The sequence below is a fragment of the Uloborus diversus genome, chromosome 6 (genome assembly GCF_026930045.1).
Source record: "Uloborus diversus isolate 005 chromosome 6, Udiv.v.3.1, whole genome shotgun sequence".
In the NCBI taxonomy this organism is placed as follows: domain Eukaryota; kingdom Metazoa; phylum Arthropoda; class Arachnida; order Araneae; family Uloboridae; genus Uloborus; species Uloborus diversus.
Window position 1 is genome coordinate 126,872,714 of NC_072736.1, and position 19,070 is coordinate 126,891,783.

At 34.1% G+C, this 19,070-nt stretch overlaps 1 protein-coding gene across 1 annotated transcript in view; it reads left to right on the top strand.

Annotated features, from left to right (window-relative positions):
* Positions 1 to 19,070, top strand: part of LOC129224738 (high affinity cAMP-specific and IBMX-insensitive 3',5'-cyclic phosphodiesterase 8B-like) — a 209,831-nt gene that overhangs the window by 136,151 nt on the left and 54,610 nt on the right. Inside the window, exons 12-16 of the mRNA XM_054859286.1 lie at positions 4,011 to 4,187; positions 5,360 to 5,405; positions 5,510 to 5,654; positions 6,846 to 7,041; positions 10,041 to 10,171. Of these exons, the coding sequence (XP_054715261.1) occupies positions 4,011 to 4,187; positions 5,360 to 5,405; positions 5,510 to 5,654; positions 6,846 to 7,041; positions 10,041 to 10,171 (695 nt within the window). The remainder of the gene's footprint in view (positions 1 to 4,010; positions 4,188 to 5,359; positions 5,406 to 5,509; positions 5,655 to 6,845; positions 7,042 to 10,040; positions 10,172 to 19,070) is intronic.

Consider the following 19,070-nt stretch of genomic DNA (forward strand, 5'->3'; position numbering starts at 1 on the left):
CCCCTCCCCGCATGCATGATTAAAGAAAAATGTATGTGTATAAATGTTGTCGATTTCAACAATGCCAGTTTTGGAATCTGTATTTAATTAAAATTTTAAGCCTTTTTAAGCCTTTAAATTGTAATATATAAGCGTTTTGATATCACAATTCCAAAAATCTAAAAACCGCCATTAAAGGGCTGTCAGGTGGCTGTCCCCCAGAATTTTTTTAAATTGAAATGCAAAAAACACAATGTTAGGTCATTTTGGTAAAGGTCAGAGAAAGGAGGGGTTCAGGGACTCTTAAATCGATTATTTCAAACTGATAGTCCCAAAACCACAATATTGGACGACCTCCAAAAATATTAAAGAAAGAGGAAGGGAAGGGGCGCTTTGGGCTCTCCCCGAAAATGAAGCTTTAAAAACAAAATTGTACTCCATCTTTCATAATGTTTATATGCTTTTTGAATGCATTATCGAAGGGATGGAGTTCAGAAACCCTCATTCGACAATATTTCGAAATTGAAGTTCCAAAAACGCAATATTAGACGATGTTGGATAATGTTAGGGGTGAAAGCGTTTGCAGCTCCCCGCCATTACTTTTTTGCCGGATCGTAAACAGTTTTATTGCAGCAATAAAATCGCTTGGGAAAAAAGATTTTAACATAAATCAGTTCTGATCGGAAAGTCTCCCCAAAGTAGCGCCAACAAACCTGAAAAGGAGGAAAGGTGGGGGAAGAGTATGGGCGACTAATGATAATGAACTGGCACCATTCCCCCATGCAGTCTTCATTTGGAAAAGAATTCTTCAATAAGATTGCAGGTGGTGAAATTAGAATAAAAAAAACCGCTTCAGTGAAGTAGATATATTTAAAAAATATACGAGGTACATTTTCCAATGTTTATTAATTAAAAAAAGAAATAGGAGAACTAAATCCTTACCCCAGGCAGAGCCCCCAAATCACATCCCTCTTAAGGCACTCAAATATAGCCTAAACTGGCGTTTTAAATATTTCAGCATCAAAAAAATTTCGGAAGAGAACTCCCAAACCCATTCCTCTGAGTTCACCACAAATGCCCTAAATTTAATGCTTCAGTTTCTAAATTATTTTCTAGGAATAGCACCTCCCTTACCTAAAAACATAATTTATGACCGCCTAAAAATTGTAATACTTTAATTTCGGAAACATTTTGAAAGAAGCTTCCTACACCCTTCAGTTATCCAAAGATAGCGCAAAAGAGAGCTCTTAAAATTTCAGGAACGGAAATATTTCGGGCTGGGCGGCGGAATACCCCCCCCCCCCCACCTTTCATTGTGTTTACTAAAGGTAGTGCAAGTTTGTGTTTAGGATTTATTTTTCTATTGAAAGAGCAACTCCCCTCCCCTCAACGCCAAAGACAACCGAAAGTTTAAAGACTTCAATTTCGAAAATGTTTCGAGAAAGACCCTTGAATTCGTTAAATCTTAACTCACTCAAAAATAGCCAAAATAGCATTTCAATACCTCAGCATGGAAAAATTTTCGGTGGAGAGAGCCCCCCCCCCCCCCCCGAACCCCTTCTACTAAGTTCCCTAAATTTTCGGTTCCCCCTTTTCATCACCGAAGTTTTAAGAATTTAAGTTCTAAAATTTACTGAGAGAAAGCCTTCGAATTCCCTGTTCTTAAGTCCTCCAAAGATTACCTAAAGCTGAGTTCTGAATACTTTCGCTTTGAATATTATTTGGGGAAGGGGGACTCCGAACCCCAAGACGGTCTAAAGTTGCGCTTTTAACACTCCAGTTTCGGAATTTCGCCTGAAGAGAGACCCCTCCCCCCCTCTTGACATTGCCAAAGACAGCCTAAAAGTTTTACGACTTCAATTACAAACACTTTTCGGGAGAGAGTCCCAAATTCCCTTTCTCTTCAGTCATTTAAGTATAGCCTCAAATAGTTTTTAATACATCAGCTATAAAACATTTTCATGTTAGGACACCAAAACTATCTCTCATAAAGTGACCAAAGATTGCCTAAATTAGTGTTTTTAAGACTCCAGTTTTCGATTTTTTTTTAAACCTCCCCCTCCCCACTTTTACATCATTAAAGTCAGTTTAAACATTCTTGACTTTTAAATTTTTAAGAGTTAGCAGAGGAGAAATCCCGAACCACTCCAAGCTTCAAAAATGGCTTTCAATTCAGTTTTCCGATGTTTTATACTGGAGCCCTTGAGTAGCCCCCCCCCCTTAGATTGTCCAAAATATAAACCTTTTAAGACCTCAGTATCGTGGGTTAATTTGCGGACTTATTGCAAGAGCACCGTTTTTTCGCAAACTCGTGCTGCCGTTATTTTCTCGTTTACTTTCTCTCTCTCCACACCCCCTCCCACATTTCTATTCTAGCGAGTGTTAGATTGAATGACATTGGAATTTAGTTATTAAGTTTTTTTTCAAAAATTCAGGAATGGTTACTCATCGGTGTTTCAAACCAGCTTGAAATCCCCCCCCCCCCCAGCGATTCTTTCTAAAATTCCCATTTTCATTAAAACCTTCAAAATCCCTGATAGTTCCCGTGTAACCTGGTATGTGGATGCCCTTTGCTGTGGCGTAAACATTTCATCGCGTCAGCAATCACTCTCAATCGGTGATTCAGATTCAACTCTAAGACATTTTAAGAGCGCACATAGTTTTCATTTATGCATGTTAAGTCAAACACTCAATTTTTCTTTTTTAAGTAAAAACTGAAAGAAAGTAATCGAATTTCTTTCCGTCTCGACCTCCGTCTCGGAAATTTTGTCCAAGACGGAAATCCGTCCTGAGACGGAAGGTCTTGCACCCATGGCCGTGCATGTAGATAACAAATATTTAATTAAAATTTTTTTTTATCTATGGAAATAGTTTTCCCTTTTGTTTTATCCTCTTCAAGTACAATGCTTTTTAAGCTCATATTCATACATTAAATATTATTTAATGGTTTCACTGAGGCATAGTTTTAGAGTCAGCACACAATATGTTTAGATGAATCATTTAAAACAGCCTCACCTTAACACTCAAATGTAAAGATCATGAAAGTCATACAAAGACGTTACGTGTGTTACCTCCTTTATAAAAATTTTCTACCAAATGTAGGAATATGAAGCTTCAGGTATATAACTAACATATCAAATTAATTTATAATATGAGATATATAGGAGAAAAACTTTACTACTTTACTTGTTACGTGTGTTACCGAAAAAAAAAATAGTCTGGGTACTTTCTAGGGTTGAAATTTTATCAAAAGTCTTAATTTTAAGTTTTTAACTCATAGTTATAGTAGAACATTTGTTTGAATGTTATTTCATAGTTTTTTCAAGAAAAAAATAATGATTAAGAAAAATATGGCTTTTGAATTTATCTTTATAACTATATATATATATATATATTTTTTTTTTTTTTTTGGTGCTATCTGTGTGCTACCAAATATGGCCAAAATCTGATATAAATAATGTTTTTATCACAAAATTGATGCCGAAATTGAAAACAGTGGATATTTTTTATTCCAAAAAAATGTTTTCAATTTATGTGAAAAAAATATTTCAGTGTGTCCACTTTTCGTGGAATCGCCCCCATCAAGAAATCTCCAAAGCGTTTAGCACTTAAACATGTTGCTACCGAGGGAATTTCTGCCTGGAATGTGAGAAAATCTCTGCTCTGAGAATAGTTTTTCTTGATGAAAAGGCTCATTTTGACCAAGTTTGAACTGAATTCAAAATTTTTTCTTAGTAGTAATCAAAAAACCACTATTACAAATATACTCCATCACAACATATAATGATGCTCACCCCACCATGACTGCTTACACGGAGCCTAATCGCAACATTGTGATGCTCCCAGGTTGGGTTTGCCCCAACTATAGATAACAATATTCCTTCCCTACATGATGTAATAATGAAAAGTAAAAATGAAAAGGGCATACTGCTCTTATTCTGCTGTAAAAATGATTAACTTGATATTCTCATGTTTTTTTTTCTCAAGGGTGAAATATGTAATCAATGTCGAATTCTTCCTTTGTTTTGTAGGTTATAAATATGATTTTAGCAACGCAAGAACACAGCCCTCTTTTTGTAGTACAAGCACTTGATCGTGTATTAGATATTTTGAGAAGCACTGACATCTATTCTCCGCAGTTCACTGTGCTACGTCAGAACCATGCTGAAGACCAGGTGGCATCCGATTTATTCAGTGGATTGATTTCGGTATGTATTTATTTTCTGTGCTTGGAAGATTAAAAAGCCAATTACTATTTCGCTTAGCTTATATAAAATGTCTGAAATATCTAAAGGATATATTAAGGAAGTAAAAACATCCCTTTGATAATTTCTGTGTTCCCAAACAAATTCATCCGTTATCTGTTTTTTTTTTTTTTTGTTTTTTTTTCATAATGGTTATTCTAGGATGTGTGTCACTCAATATGATAAATCTGAAAAATAAATAATAAAATTTTCTGTATTCTAGTCAACTGGTCCTTATAGTTCGACCATCAAGAGTTAGCACTTGGCCATGCATTGTTTCAAATGAGTCCATTTTCATAAAAGTGTGTTAATTGAAGAGATAATGAAGCACAGAGTGGGGAAATTGAGTTGCTGTAAAGATCTTAAAGAAAATATTTTTTTTCTTTTTTTGCCCATTGAATACAGAGTACTGCAGCTTGAGTACTTCAATAATAAGAAAGCACTACATGTATCCTAGATACACTTTTTTTTTTCATTCAATTCATTTTTAACACTACTCATTCTACACCTTTCTTGTTCATTAAAATAAGAATAAACCTCAACTAATTTCAATCAAAAAATCTACCTCAGAACCAGAAGGGTGCAAGTACGAAAATTGCGATTTTCCGTTTCTTAGTGCATTGTACGTAGAAGCCTATTCGGCATCAAGCCATGTGAACGTAATTCTTAAAAAAAATATCCTTTTCAATTTTTTTTTACCAGGGTTAAAAGCGTGCATGTCCCATCCTTAGCAAAAAAGTTTTTCCTCTCTCCTGTAAAATTATCATAATGTGACTTACGTCCTTCTAGCTCTGAGGTACATAAATGATACCTTAAAAGTGAAGTGTTACTGTTCAAGAAATTCATTAGAATATCAATTCAAATAAATTGTAATGTAATAAAATAGATGTTACAGATGATAATTTAATCCTCTTTTATAAAACTTGTTTGTAAAAAAATTAAATGTCCCAAATCATGTAAATATGGTACAGATCCTTCCTTTCAACTCTACCGTTTTCAAGGTAGTGGGCGTATTTTGGCCTATGTCACATTTGATTGACAGGTGCCAACTCATGATGGACGTATTATAACTGTATTTTCTCTTTGTAGTCTTCTTTCAAAGCATGAATAGATATCTTTTTTTTCTTTGCTTTTAGAACAATAAACAAGTGATAAGGAGGTTTTCTCACGAAGCATTTAGAGGTAATAATTTTTATCTCAATGAGAAACTGCACTTATATTTTATTCTATACACAATTCCATGTGCATTTTCTGACATAAATCAGCTGGCTATATCATGTTTTCAGGTGTCCCTAGTCATGGAATGCAGCCACCAACTCCTTCAAATTTACCTTCACTAGAATCTGCCCCACCGAAAATTAAGGAAATATTAGAAAATGTTAATGAATGGTATTTTGATATTTTCCAGCTAGAAAAAGTGACAGAGAAAAGGTTTTTATCTTTAGAATTTTAAAATAAGTTTGATGCATTTGTACACTCTGTCTAAATTTTTTTTTGTCTTAATTTTGTTTTTGACCATCAAAGATAATCCAATATCCTAATTGTGTGTTTGTAATTTTACTTATATATTATATTTTAAAAATGGCAATAGCTTTTGTTTGGGCTCAATTTGTTTTCAAAAGTTGTTAAATATTCCTATTTATTTACAATGTACATTGCATAAGTGGACTTACTTATTTCTAATGTGTTTGCAATGAATTTTATAATTGTAGAATGCTACTTAATGATACCATGAAAGGGACTTAATAAGCCATTCATTATGGCTGGGATGACATTTATGTATCCCATGTTCCCTCCCCCCTTTCCACTATGGAAGTTCTTCTAAGGCTGCATGAAAGTCCTTAATACTGGGCATAGGTGGCTGGTGCATCACAAAAGTGGGGGATCAGAAAAAGGGTGTGGGTTTAAGGAGTATGGCCTCTGAAACTTTTTTTTTCTTTTTGTAGAATTGGATTGTATTGATGACTTTTTATTTTTATGATTCTATGACGTCCAAAAAATGGAATATGACCTTAAAAATCGGGACGGATGGCCACCACAGATTTCCCCTTCGACTTCACTATGCTTTTGAAGGAAATACATTTCACAATAATTCTTTGTAAAGGCAGGCTATTTTTGTATCTTCAGTCCTGATTGGAAAAAGGTTAAAATTAGTAGAAGAAAATAGGACAAATTGCGCATTGAATGTAGCTAACATTTGCCACCCCACCACTTCTTATTTGTGTAATATCTTTTCATATTGCATTCATTCATGTGCTTGATATTCATGTCAAACTTGAGTCTAATCTAATCCTTTACTGTGTACTTCATGTAGTGATGTTTTACTTGTTTAGAAATGTTCAGTAACTTTGTGAATATGCTTGTCGCTTCAAACATTTCAAATTGAGGCCTGAAATAATCATACTGAACCACCCTTTTAAACTGAATTTTGAAAATTAATTCTTGATAAGTTTGTCTTTTTTTTTTCTATTTCTTTCCTTTTTTCCCTAATTGTGCATTTATGAAATATACTTGGAAAATTTCATATCTCTTATTATGTTGAATCTTCAATTTTGCTTTGAAAGCTTGAAATAATAATGTGCTCTATCTTATTTCATAAACTTATTGTAGTTAATTTTGCAGGCCACTTATATGGACTGGAATGGCCATTTTCAATAAATTCAATGCTTATAGTCTCCTGAACTGTGATGAAAATATTTTTCGAAATTGGTTGTCATTGATAGAGTCCAACTATCATCCAAATCCATATCATAATTCTACACATGCTGCAGATGTCCTGCAGGCAACTGCCTATTTTCTACAAAAGCCTAGACTAAAAGTACCTTGATTTCTTATTACGAAAAAAAAATGTAGTCTGTTCAAAAAGTTCCAGGACCCTTTACATTGTTGAAGTTCTTACTAGTTCAAAATAATTCTGGTATTATTAACCCCTTATCCAAGAGTGCCCCCCCTAAAGGATGATGCCACCCCCATCAGAACAAGACCCCCCCCCCCCAAAAAAAGGAGATCAAAAACCCTGTCAAATCCCCCCCCCAAAAAAAATTTTAATGTTACTGTCTGCACCATGGACGCCCCCTATTGGGTACCCCTGCCTTATCACATGGGATTCACATGTATATGTCCTGACTACCAGACGTACAATGTGTCCTTCTGGTTTTATTCATATCTGATCTGCTGTTTTATGTTTTTTAGCAAGGCTCTTTTTTCAAAGAAACATCTGGTAATGCTAGGATTGTCACTCACTTTTCATCCCATGACTTTGACCTAGTGAAGATGATGAGTCTGTGTATTTGGGGGGGGGGATTTGTATAATAAGAAACTTATGTTTACTTTGAATTCCACAAATTATTAAAATTAGAGAAATATTTAAATTACATGACTTGTATATTACAGTGAACCCATTCACTTGCACAGGAACACATAAGCCTCCTGTGCTGTTCTTACACACAATCTGGCAGTAATTCTAACATTTTCGTAGTTAATCAATGTAGCTTGTGGAGCATTCACATACATGGAGGTTCAGTATATCACAGAAAATGTATTGCCAGTCAGAACTCGGTTGATGCACACTTCTGATAACTGATAGATGCATACCTACTTGAAAAAAAAATGGTCTAGGTGTTAAGAGAGTAATCTCCCCTTTTCCACTTGTTGATTTCTCTTGTTCTGTCTGTATCACTCAAAGTTTGTTTCACTCTCTGCAGTTTTCCAGCATGATCAATACCAAGAGGCAGCAATGTTGTGTGACATTCTCTTTCAAACTTGGTAAAACAGCATCAAAAACTTTTGAAATGTAGCTAACGTCTTTTGGGGCAAGTGTAATAAGCGGGAGTCGGTGTTTCAAATGATATTTGTATTTCCATAGAATGTTGGAACTCAATTGAACAGGATTGTCAAAGTGGAAGGCAGTTAACATAAACTGATGCTAATCAGATGATCATGTTGATCAGGTGTGGTCCCCAATTTGTGCTAATTGAGAGCTAACAGTATAAAAGGAGTAGTTCATCTCTGTGGGTTGATGTCCTGATATTTTGATCAAAACTTTAGAGATGAGACAGGTTGCTATGAAGTTTATTCACTACTCGAGGACAACACCAGAAGGAACAACATGTCATGATTTTTCAAGATGTTATTGATTGTGCTGTTGACGATGAATTTGGAGCATGAGCAAAGAGACCCATGAATGGAGAAGATATTTGAAATTATTGATGAACCATGAAAGAAAACTCCAAGCTGAAACTTTTATCAATTTGTGGAAATCGCATTTAAATGGTGTTTTCTGCAAATAAAATAACAGTAGGAAAAGTAAAAATCTCCAAGTTTCCTCCCTATAGCCAGAGTTCCAATAGAATTTCAAATTAGTGTTCAGAAACTTCAATTGCACCCTTGTTAGGAATCACCAAATTGTGATAACCATAACAGAGCTGAATGCAGCTACTGAAAAAAAAAAAAAAAAACTGCAACTTTTTTCACACTGGTATTTGCAACAGTACTTTGAAGGACATTACATTGAATAAGTCATACCTATTTAAAATAGATCATGAAAAAGCAAACAGTCATTGAACTTTTTGAACAGACTTCGTATTGTTTTATAATGTAGTATTGATTTGTAAAATAAAATTTTACTTTGCTTTTCATAACAGTATACTATTGCTTGTAAAATCTGGGGTAAATTTTAAGAAAACCACCTAATATTTTTCTTTTTAATCATTTGAAATTTTTTGCTCATGTTTTATCTCGGTAAGTTGCTTTTCTGGGAGTTTTAATGTTTTCAGGGTAGAAACAGATGTTTAAAAAGCAAGTTTTTACTACCGTAATAGGCCTAGTGAACTTTCATGACTTTTTTTCATGAGGAACAGGTAAGTTTCTTAAAGTTGTTCATGCTCTATGCAAATGTTTTAGTGAATTTTTGGTTTAAAATCGCTAAGAAAAGTAAAGGAAAATATAATGGTGAAATATAATAGTAAAAATATTATTGCTTGTTATTAAGCAAGTGGAGAATTGAGATGAGCAAAATTTCTCCCAATGCTGTTTCTTGATGTGCTAGTACATTTTTACAGTGGTTTTAAAAATTAAAGTATGCTTTCATGTAGCAATTTACACTTTTATACTTATGTATCTTTTTCTTTTTTTTTGCCAATGTACTAAACTAGGGATGATCAACCTTTTAGGCTCAGAATGTCAAAATTAGGGGGAAAATCCTTGCTTAACCCTGGTATGTCACTTATGAAAATTTTCATAAGTTTTAGATAATTGTACAGACCTAATAAGCAATAGTAGATCAAAAATGTAATTACATTCAGAAATTTATTTGAGCAAAAGAGTTTTCTGGTTGACTTGCTGTATGCACTTTGATTTTTAGTTTCTTATTCAACTTCACAGAAAGATTTTGAAATTAACTGGTGTTTTTTCCCTGTAAATCCCTTTTTGAACTTGTCAAGTTCTAATCTTATCCAACAAAAAGTTTACAATGCTATATTACCAGAAATTTAAGCACTGCACAAAAATTGATAAAAGTTGAAGAGGAAAAAAGTTAAAGCAATTTTGATGTCTGATGCTAAAAAGTGCAATCAGAAGCCAGTAATTTAATTATGCAAAATGCAAGGCAATTTTTTTTCTAGTAAAATTTCAATACATTAACACTTGAAAATTGCTATTTTAGATTTTTTTCTTGTTAGCATTTCAGTGTCATATGTTTTATATCCATACTAAGTTCCTGTTTTCATTTATAGCATTTTATTTTATAACTTGAATTGCTATTGGTTCCATGCACTAAAGATTCTTTTCAACTTAATTTTACTTACTTTTTCTCTGCAGGCCATATTTGAACCAATGGATGAGATAATATCTCTCATTGCTGCAGCTGTTCATGATGTTGATCATCCAGGAAGAAATAGTGCTTTCTTATGCAATACAGGAAATGAACTTGCCATTTTATATAATGATCTGTAAGTGTTTCCTGATTTATCATGGTGCCAATGGCCTACTTAAACCCATAGTTAGGGCAAACCTAACCTGGCAGCAATGTGAAGGCCACACAGATCCTAATCACAGCATACAAAGGTTGTCAGGTTAGGTTTGCCCCAAGTATAGTTAATAGTTCTGTCTGACTATCTCAGCCTCATGTTTCTTGTTATATTTTGTCTTTGGTACTTTTTCAATGTTGAACCTTTTCAGTTGAATGTTATTTCATTTATGGAACAACATCTGTTCAGGGTTTTTTTTTTTTTAGTTTTTAAGGAGTGTATAAATGCTTGTTTCATGAAATTTTATAAAAAAATTTGAATTTAATATGTTTTGAAGTAAAAATACACTTGATTGTGTTTGATTTTTTTTTTCTGGTGATAGCAGAGTGGTTCAGTAAGATACTAACAGAGTAAAAGAAAAACATTTATTGGTCTAAAATACATAACTAAAATAAAAGTACCTCTCTGAGCTGGTAGCATTACAGATGATACTTAGTCCTATTAAAGGGGCAACTAATCAGGTATCACATTGTTAGTTGAACACATTTCAGAGTTTGTGTATACTTGAAAAAAGAATTGCTATGCCACCTGGATGATTTACATAAAGTTCTTTTTCCCAGGCTACACATTTCTGTTTGAACACTGTCAGTTAAGATTTAGAAACCAAGTGCTATGGATATATTTTATCATTCATACAAATTGTTGCAATGATTATGAATATGCGTTTCCAGCAATGAAACTATTTTTTAAGGGAAACACTTCATTCTTGTTCCAGGCCGAGGAGTCAGTCACCTTTCTCACCTTTTGTCACCTTTTGAAAATTTGGTTACTTTTAGTCACCTTTTGCAACTTTTGTCACCTTTCTCACCTTTCTTGAAATGCGTCTTAGGATTTTTTTAAAAAATAATTAAATCTTTGAAAAGTATCTGAATGATAGCTTTAACAGTGAAATTAATAAAAACATAGCCTTAAATATGCCCCCCCCCCCACCTTGTTGTTTAAGAAAAATAGCTATGCTACCGGGAAGTCAGGAAATTTTTTTTATCGCTTGCAATTGCACCCTATGAGCAGAACCAGTCTTTCTATCCCTTCTACAGATGGACTTGCTCCTTATTTTCGGGAATGTATGTTAAAAGAAGCATGTTTATCCTATTATACTTTGAGCTTTGATGAAACTACCAATGTCAAAGACAAAAAAGAACTGCAACGAACAGTAAAATATTGGTCTGAAAGACAATGTTGCATCACAACAAGGCATCTCAAACCTTTCTTCTTGGGCAGGGCAGTTGGTGAAATTTTGATTGAGAAGCTATGTGAAGCACTTACCGAGAGTAATTATCCATGAATAAATGTCTCATGCTTTCCTTTGGATGGTCCTTATGTTAATAAAAAGGTTTTTAGGTTGTTTGACACTATTATCCTTGAGACATGAGAAAAAAGCCTAATAAATATTGGTACTTGCAGTATTCATACAATGCATAATGCGGATGTCAAAGCATTGCAGTATTTAGGTGAAGATGCATCTGAACTTCTTAGTACTTATAGCTATTTTGATGGTTGGCCTTCCCGTTAGGAGGACTTTGAAGAAGTGCAAGCTCAACTAAATACACCTCATCACAAGTTCCTAAAACACACAACTACCCATTGGCTTACCCTTGGACCTGCAGCAGACAGACTACTGGAACAGTGGGATGCTCTTCAGTATTATTTTTTTAAACATGTGCCTTTAAAAAAGAATTCAGCTATGCAATGCAGGTAATATAAAGCTGTTGCAAATGTTTTAAAGAGACCTTCTATAAAAGCTGAGCTGCATTTTGTCTTTTCATCTGCTGATTTGTTTATGCAGTTCACGAAACGCTTTCAATGCCAAGTGCCTATGATACATAAATTGTACCAAGAAATAGAGACCATTGTTCAGACTTTTATGGCTCGGGTTATAAAAGCCTCTGTCATAAAGAAAGTTGATTTTTCAAACGTAGACACGGACAGGTCCGGATTTGGAACTATGGAGGCCCCAGGGCAACGAAGGAGTGGAGGCCCCTAATCAGGGTTCGAAAAGATCATCATATTTTCGAAAATATCCGATACTTTGATATATACCCAAATATTTTGATATATATGTATATATCCAATATTTTCGATCAGCACTTTAATAGTAAATACATCCCCTGACCCGTGAAAGTTAGGATATTTTGTAAAAATTTTATTGTGGGGGTCCCTTTGTTGTGGAGACCCCGGGGCAGTAGCCCCGCCTGCCCTCCCCTAAATCCGGCCCTGGACACGGATGAACTGTTTGCAGTTGGTAACAGACTACCTCTTGAAGATCTCGTTGTTAGTGGAGAGGTGACAGATGAACTGTCAAAACTGAAAGAAAATGAAAAGGTTATGTTTTTAAGAGCTGTTAAAAAGCATTGTGTGACTTCATGCAAGTATGTAATAGAAAAAAGTTGCATATCAAGCGGGTTACTGAAAAGTTTAAAATTTTTGGATCCAAAAGAGAGAAGTAAACCTAGAAGCTGTAAGGATTTGATAAAGGTTGTCAAAATCATGCCTTTTAATGTTCCACTCGATAGGTTGCAAGATGAATGGAAACTTTTGCAGCTGGAAAAAGATGATGAAGCATCCGAAAACAAAACCATTGATATCAACTGGCAGCAGCACATTTCAAAAAACAAAACCATTGATATCAACTGGCAGCAGCACATTTCAAAAAAGGACTCAACTTCCAATGATCTAAAGTTTCCTAATTTTTCTAAGGTGATAAAAGCTTCACTTGCATTATCACATGGTAATGCTGACATTGAAAGACTATTTTCCATTTCAAAGCACCTTTTTGGTGAAAATAAGACAGCAAGGACTGAAAGATTTTTAAACAGCATACTTATAGTTAAAGACGCTGTAAAAGAATATCCTCATTTGCTTTCTTTATCAATTGGTACAGAAATGATTAAATGTGCACGACAAGCACATGCAAATTACACAACATACATGGAGGAATGTGAAAGGAAAAAGGATTTGGAATTGAAACAAGCAAAAAGAAGAGCAAAAAAGAAAGGATTGTGAAGAAGAAACTAAGAAAATGGAAAAAATTAAAACATCTATTGAAAGTAAAACTGTAGAAATCTTTACAAAAAGCATATAGGCTATTTTGGTAAAAGTCAGTAAAAAGGGTATCAAGTCAGTAAATAATCCTTTTCTGTTTTTTGAGTTCTTAACAAATTGCTTTTTGTCACCTTTTAGTTACTTTTTTGTCACCTTTTAGTCACCTTTGTTTTCAAATTTGTCACCTTTCTCACTTTTTTCAAAGGCCATCAGCAGTCCTCGGCCTGTTGTTCATAAATCTTAAAGCACAAGTAAACCATCCGCAATCCAGTTTTTGAGAATTTAATTTTGAAGCCTGCAAATTAATGAAAAACTGAGACCTCGAGTTTGAAATATAATCCTATCAATAGTTAAGTAAAGGTAAAAATATAGAAATTTGATTAATCAGCAGTGGCTGATAGACTCAAATACTTTAATTGTCCCTTTTTCATAGTTAACAGATTGAAGACTTTTCACAACCACTTTAAAGTAAATAGATATTAGATTAAAAGAAATTTAGAAGCCACTTTTTAAGGTAAACTATTTTTTTAAGTTGGCAGTTTAAGAAGCAAAACTTTCTTATTGCCTAAAAACTCTTTTTTTCTTTTAAATGATTTCCCATTAAAACCAGAACTGAAACTGTCTAGTAAAATATATATTCTACACGCATAATGGTGCAAAAAAGAACAATTAATCTGTTTGAAGGATTAGAAAAGGATATGCTAATTTGTCTGCAACACTAGTATATATCAATGTAAGGCCTGTTTAGGGCAGGAGGAGGGTGGAATGGCCAAAGAAAAGACTGATTTTCATGCCAGTTATCCTAATCTTGTTCTGATTTACTTCACTCAGCCTTAGTTCACTTGGTAACACAAACGGTTTTTCCTTGAAAGATCTGTGAAAGCGATTTCATCTGCTAGATGAGTTCGCCTACTGAACTCTCTTTCATAGACTTTCTGAATGAATAGTAATAACCGTTTCTGTTACAGAACCATCCACAAATGTCATGCCTAGAGTGGATTAGAGGTGGCATGGAAAATTGTGGCCGTTTGTGACAATGAGGTTGAATGAGCTAGAAAGAAGTGTGACAATTAATGATGGCACGAAGCTCAGTTTGGCCGAAGTGCTGAATACCGAAGCTTCAGCTAATTGATGGCTGAAGCTTCTTCTACTGTACATATTCAGCTTCAGCCTTTCAATAAATGTATAATATTATGTTATCACTCTATATGTTTCAATATTCTTACTTTCATAGCATTCTTGCAATTTTTAAAAATTAACATCAATTTTAAATTGCAGTGGTATTACCAAAAAATCAAATATTTCTAATTCTTTATTGCAAATAAATAATAGTACCTGGATGACCGAGCCTCGCTCGGCTTGAAAAGTTTTTTTTTGTCAACTCGTGTTTTTCTAAGGTTCGATACTTTTTAAATATACTTGAAACGCATCACGTTAACGAAATATTAAGATTCTTGCCAGTCGTTGAGTATGCTTCCGAAAAACCGAGAGATATACATGTAATCACTTCATCAGCATTATAATCATTTCAGCTATAAGAAGTCTACTACTGAATATAGGCCTCCTCTCCCCCACAGTCATCCACATAGGGAAGCTCTGAGCTGGTTTCGTATACATATTTAACGCACGGTATTGCCAGAAAAAGTTGTTTCTAAGACCAAACATTGCGAAAATAAATATGAAAACATTGCTAGGATTGAAAATTTCGCCGCGACCATCTTATAACATTAAAGTACCAAGCAAAGATTCTGAATGCAATTAAATCAACATTTTGCTTTAAACTATCTGTTACATTTTTGTTTCCACTATACAATTTTCCTGTCATAATTTAAGATTTTGAACTTGGAGCCAATTTTAAAATGGTTAAATCGGTTTTAACCCAATACTTCCTTCCATACTATGTTGCGATTCACGATTTGATCCCAATTGAGATTTTCACTTGGAATAAGTACTTTTAGTGTAGTTGGTCACTTTACACCAGAAAATGCTACATACAGCATGCTGTCCATAAAAACTGATAATCCACAAACCACACCAACAAATTATAACAACAACAGTCTTAACAAAATATAAATAGTCTCAAGACATTTTTTTCGGAATAAAATTTAGATGCGTGATTTAAAAAACATATAAAATTATTTGAAATGTTTAAAAAAAAGATAAATAAATAAAATAAAATAAGATGGTCAAGCAGTAGTTTTGCTTAAAAAAAAAGCTTTACATCGACTTACATAATGCTTTTGAATTTGTTTTTAGCCAAGTGCGATTGAAATTAGCCAAAGTGGCTAATATCAGCCAAACCTGGCAACCCTAAGCAAGTTTAAAATTTTAAAGCGAGAAGGGACAAATTTTTATTGTTATGGTTGCAAATCGTCTGCCTGATGTGTCAATTCACAATTTTTTTCAGGGCTGAACTCAATTAGACTTTATATTAAAAAACTCTTTTTTGTAAAAAATCGCGTTTTTACAGAAAAAACACTGATGTAGATGAACTTAGAATGCTAAACTACAATTAAATCCGAAATTTCATCCAAATCGTTAGAGCCGTTTCCGAGATATGAAATATATACATACCCACAAGAATTGCTCGTTTAAAGATATAAGATTAAACATCAATTAGAATAGTAAAGACATGTTCTTTCTAGTCGAATTGATGTTTATAATAATAACTACAAGCACATCTAATTACCAAACTAAAAATTAGCTAAAAAAAAAAAAAAAAACTAAAACATAATATTTATTATATTATGTTTTAGTTTTTTTTTTTTTTTTTTGAATATCTAGAAATTTTTCATGTACATTTTTGGAATTAATACAATTTAAATTAAGTGTAGGTGTACAATTTTTAAGGATCAAACTGTCAATTGAGTAAAATAAAATAATTGCAGTATAAAAATGCTTGCATGATACAGGTTATTTATTTAATTCATTATTGGCAAACTCGGTTGGGTTTTCTTTAAAATAAGTTTAAAATTATTAATTATGTTATAATATGTTATGCATTAGTATAATTTATTAGTAAAATAACTAATATAAACTTTTTATCATTTATTGTTTCTCATATTTTTTATGCAGACAGAAAAGCAGGGGTGCCCATCCCCCCCAAGCTCAATGGCGCAAATTCCCCCCCAAAAATTTTCCCGCTTTCGAATGGGGTGATACATAACAGTTTTTAAGAGTGTGTAATTTCTAGTCAAATTCGGGGGGGGGGGGGGGGGGAGCGCTAACAAACTGAAATATTGTTGGATTGTGTGACCCACATTGCCTTCCCAAATTTTACAACGTAGTCCTTGTGTAAACAAATTTTAGGTACCCCTGAATTTTGCTACACTTTTTTTTTTTTTTTTAAACGTATGAATCGTTACAGGGAGAGTGGATTCAACTTGCTGGCTTAGGATGGAGTCATTACTAGCTGTATACAATATGAATCTTGAAACGGAAATTTATTGCCACTTTGATAGGGGGTCCGGGGGTTTCTCCCCCGCAAAATTTTCGAAATTGTAGTTTTAAAACTACAGTTTTAGACGATCTCTGGTGATGTTAGGGGATACATGGTTTGGTGTTCCCTTCCCAGTAATTTTCCAATATTGAAACTTTAAAAGCGCAACTGTAGATAGTCAACGTTGTGTTAAGGAAGGCTCTCCTTTGTTTTGAAGTTTTAGTTCTAAGAACGCAGTTTTAGACTATCTGTGGTAATGTTAAGGAAAGAAGATATCCTAGGGCTTGCCCCAGGGAAATTTTTAAAATTAAAAGTCTTAAAAACGGTATCTATGGTTGGGGGAAAAGCGGTTTTCTGAAATTGAAGCTCTAAAATCGCAATCATAGCCGACCTTTGTGATGTTAAGAAAAAAAAAGTTTTCGGAAGCTCTGCCAAAATTTTCTCGAAATTGAAGCCCTGAAAATCAATTTTAAGACGATTTTTCAATAATGTTGATGAAAGTGGGGGAGGGGGGTCGGGAGAGGGGTGCTCCACTTAAATTTTCGAACTTGTAGCTTTAAAAACGCAGTTTTGATAAATCTTGATAATGTTAGTGGAAATAGCATTTCGGTGCCATTCCCCCCGGCAATTTTTTGAAATTGATACTCCAAAAACGCATTTCTAGGCTAGTGTTTGATCGAATTAAAGAAAGGGGGGAATCAGGGGCTCTCTCCTATAAATTTTTCAAAATTGCAGTACTAAAAACTCAGTTTTAGATGACTGATGATAAAGAGGTTGTTATTCTGGCATTACAGTACGGGCTGTTACAGTTTTCCAAAATTGAAGTCGCATAGCCAAAAAAAATGGATCACACACACCGTGACAGATATTTTTCGGAAATCCTCAAAAATGGATTCAGATATTGAGCACACATCGAAAACCAGAGCTCGAGAGTTTTAACAAATCCAATATCCTTCTACACGTATTAGATATAGAAGAAAGTAAATATGAATTACGAAAAATAATTTAAACACCTTAGGAGCAGACTGTTCTACTTCTATCAACAAAAACCAACATCACTGAAAGTTTTAATAAAAATCATCTAATGATAAATTGAAACAGTCAGTTTAAAAATGGTAGAGAAGATGGGAGTAAAAGTGAAATGTGTGTGTGAAAAATTCTTCATAAGCTTAAGCTAGTTAATCAAGAAAATATATTAATTGTCGATTGGAGGGAGAAAAAATGTGTTTTCCGCAAACTTCAAAACTAGTTCATAACAATTGTTAAATGAATCAATGAAAGACTAGAGCATACTGGTTAGAATTATTACAAACAATAAAACATTTTAGACCATTCTCCCTCTCATCACTGTCACACGTATTCATCATGCAAAATTGTGCTTCTTCCAGAAAATTTATGAAAAACTGAAAAGGAATCAAATTGTCTGATTCAGTTTTGAAACGGACACCAACTCCATATCGTCTGTGATGTTCCCCTCATTGAAAAAGAGACACGGTCATTAAATTTTGGAAAGAGTACCAGAGCCGTCGCTAGTCAAAAAAAAACTGGAGGGGGGATACGATTTTGGCGGCCCCTTGTTTCCAACGCATTTTCCAATACGCAGAGAGAGATGATTTGGCTTCTGGTTTAGCAGATATAGTCATATTACTAGACCTTTTAGTGCTAGCAATAAAAATTTAATCGTAAGAATAATATTCAGTCAGAATTGGGGGGTGTCGAAGCGCTACCTTCTTGCATTATTTTGAAATTGAAGACATAAAAACGCAGTTTTAGACTATATTTTAAGTTTGGGAGGAAGGGGAGAAGAGGTCCAGGATAGCCTCTCCCGATATTTTTTCCTCCCAACACAATCGTATGTTATATTTATGTTCATAAGAGAGAGTCCGGGGGGCTGCCCCCCTCGAATTTTCAAGATTCTTATTTGAAAAACAGTTTTAGACAATCTATGGTGATGTTAAGGAAGGAAGATCGGGTCATCGTTCAATAATTTTTCAAAATGTAAACTTCAATGACGCATTCCCAATTGTGAATTATTTCTGATTATGACAAGTAAAGGGGGGCCGGGGGCTCATTCCCGGGAAAAATTTGAAAATTGTAGTTCAAAAAATGCAATTTTAGACCATCTATGGTGATATTAAGGAAAAGAGAGATGCCCCCCCCCCCCCCCCTTCCGAAATGTTTTGAAATTTTGAAGCATTAGAAACGAGATTGTAGACTTTTTTTGTTAAAATTTAGTGCACTGCCAGTTTTTTTATAAGTAAAGCTCCGAAAACGTAATTTAAGCTAACCATCGATGAAAGGGAAGGGGGGGGGGGGGGGGGGTTGAAGGGCTCGCGATCG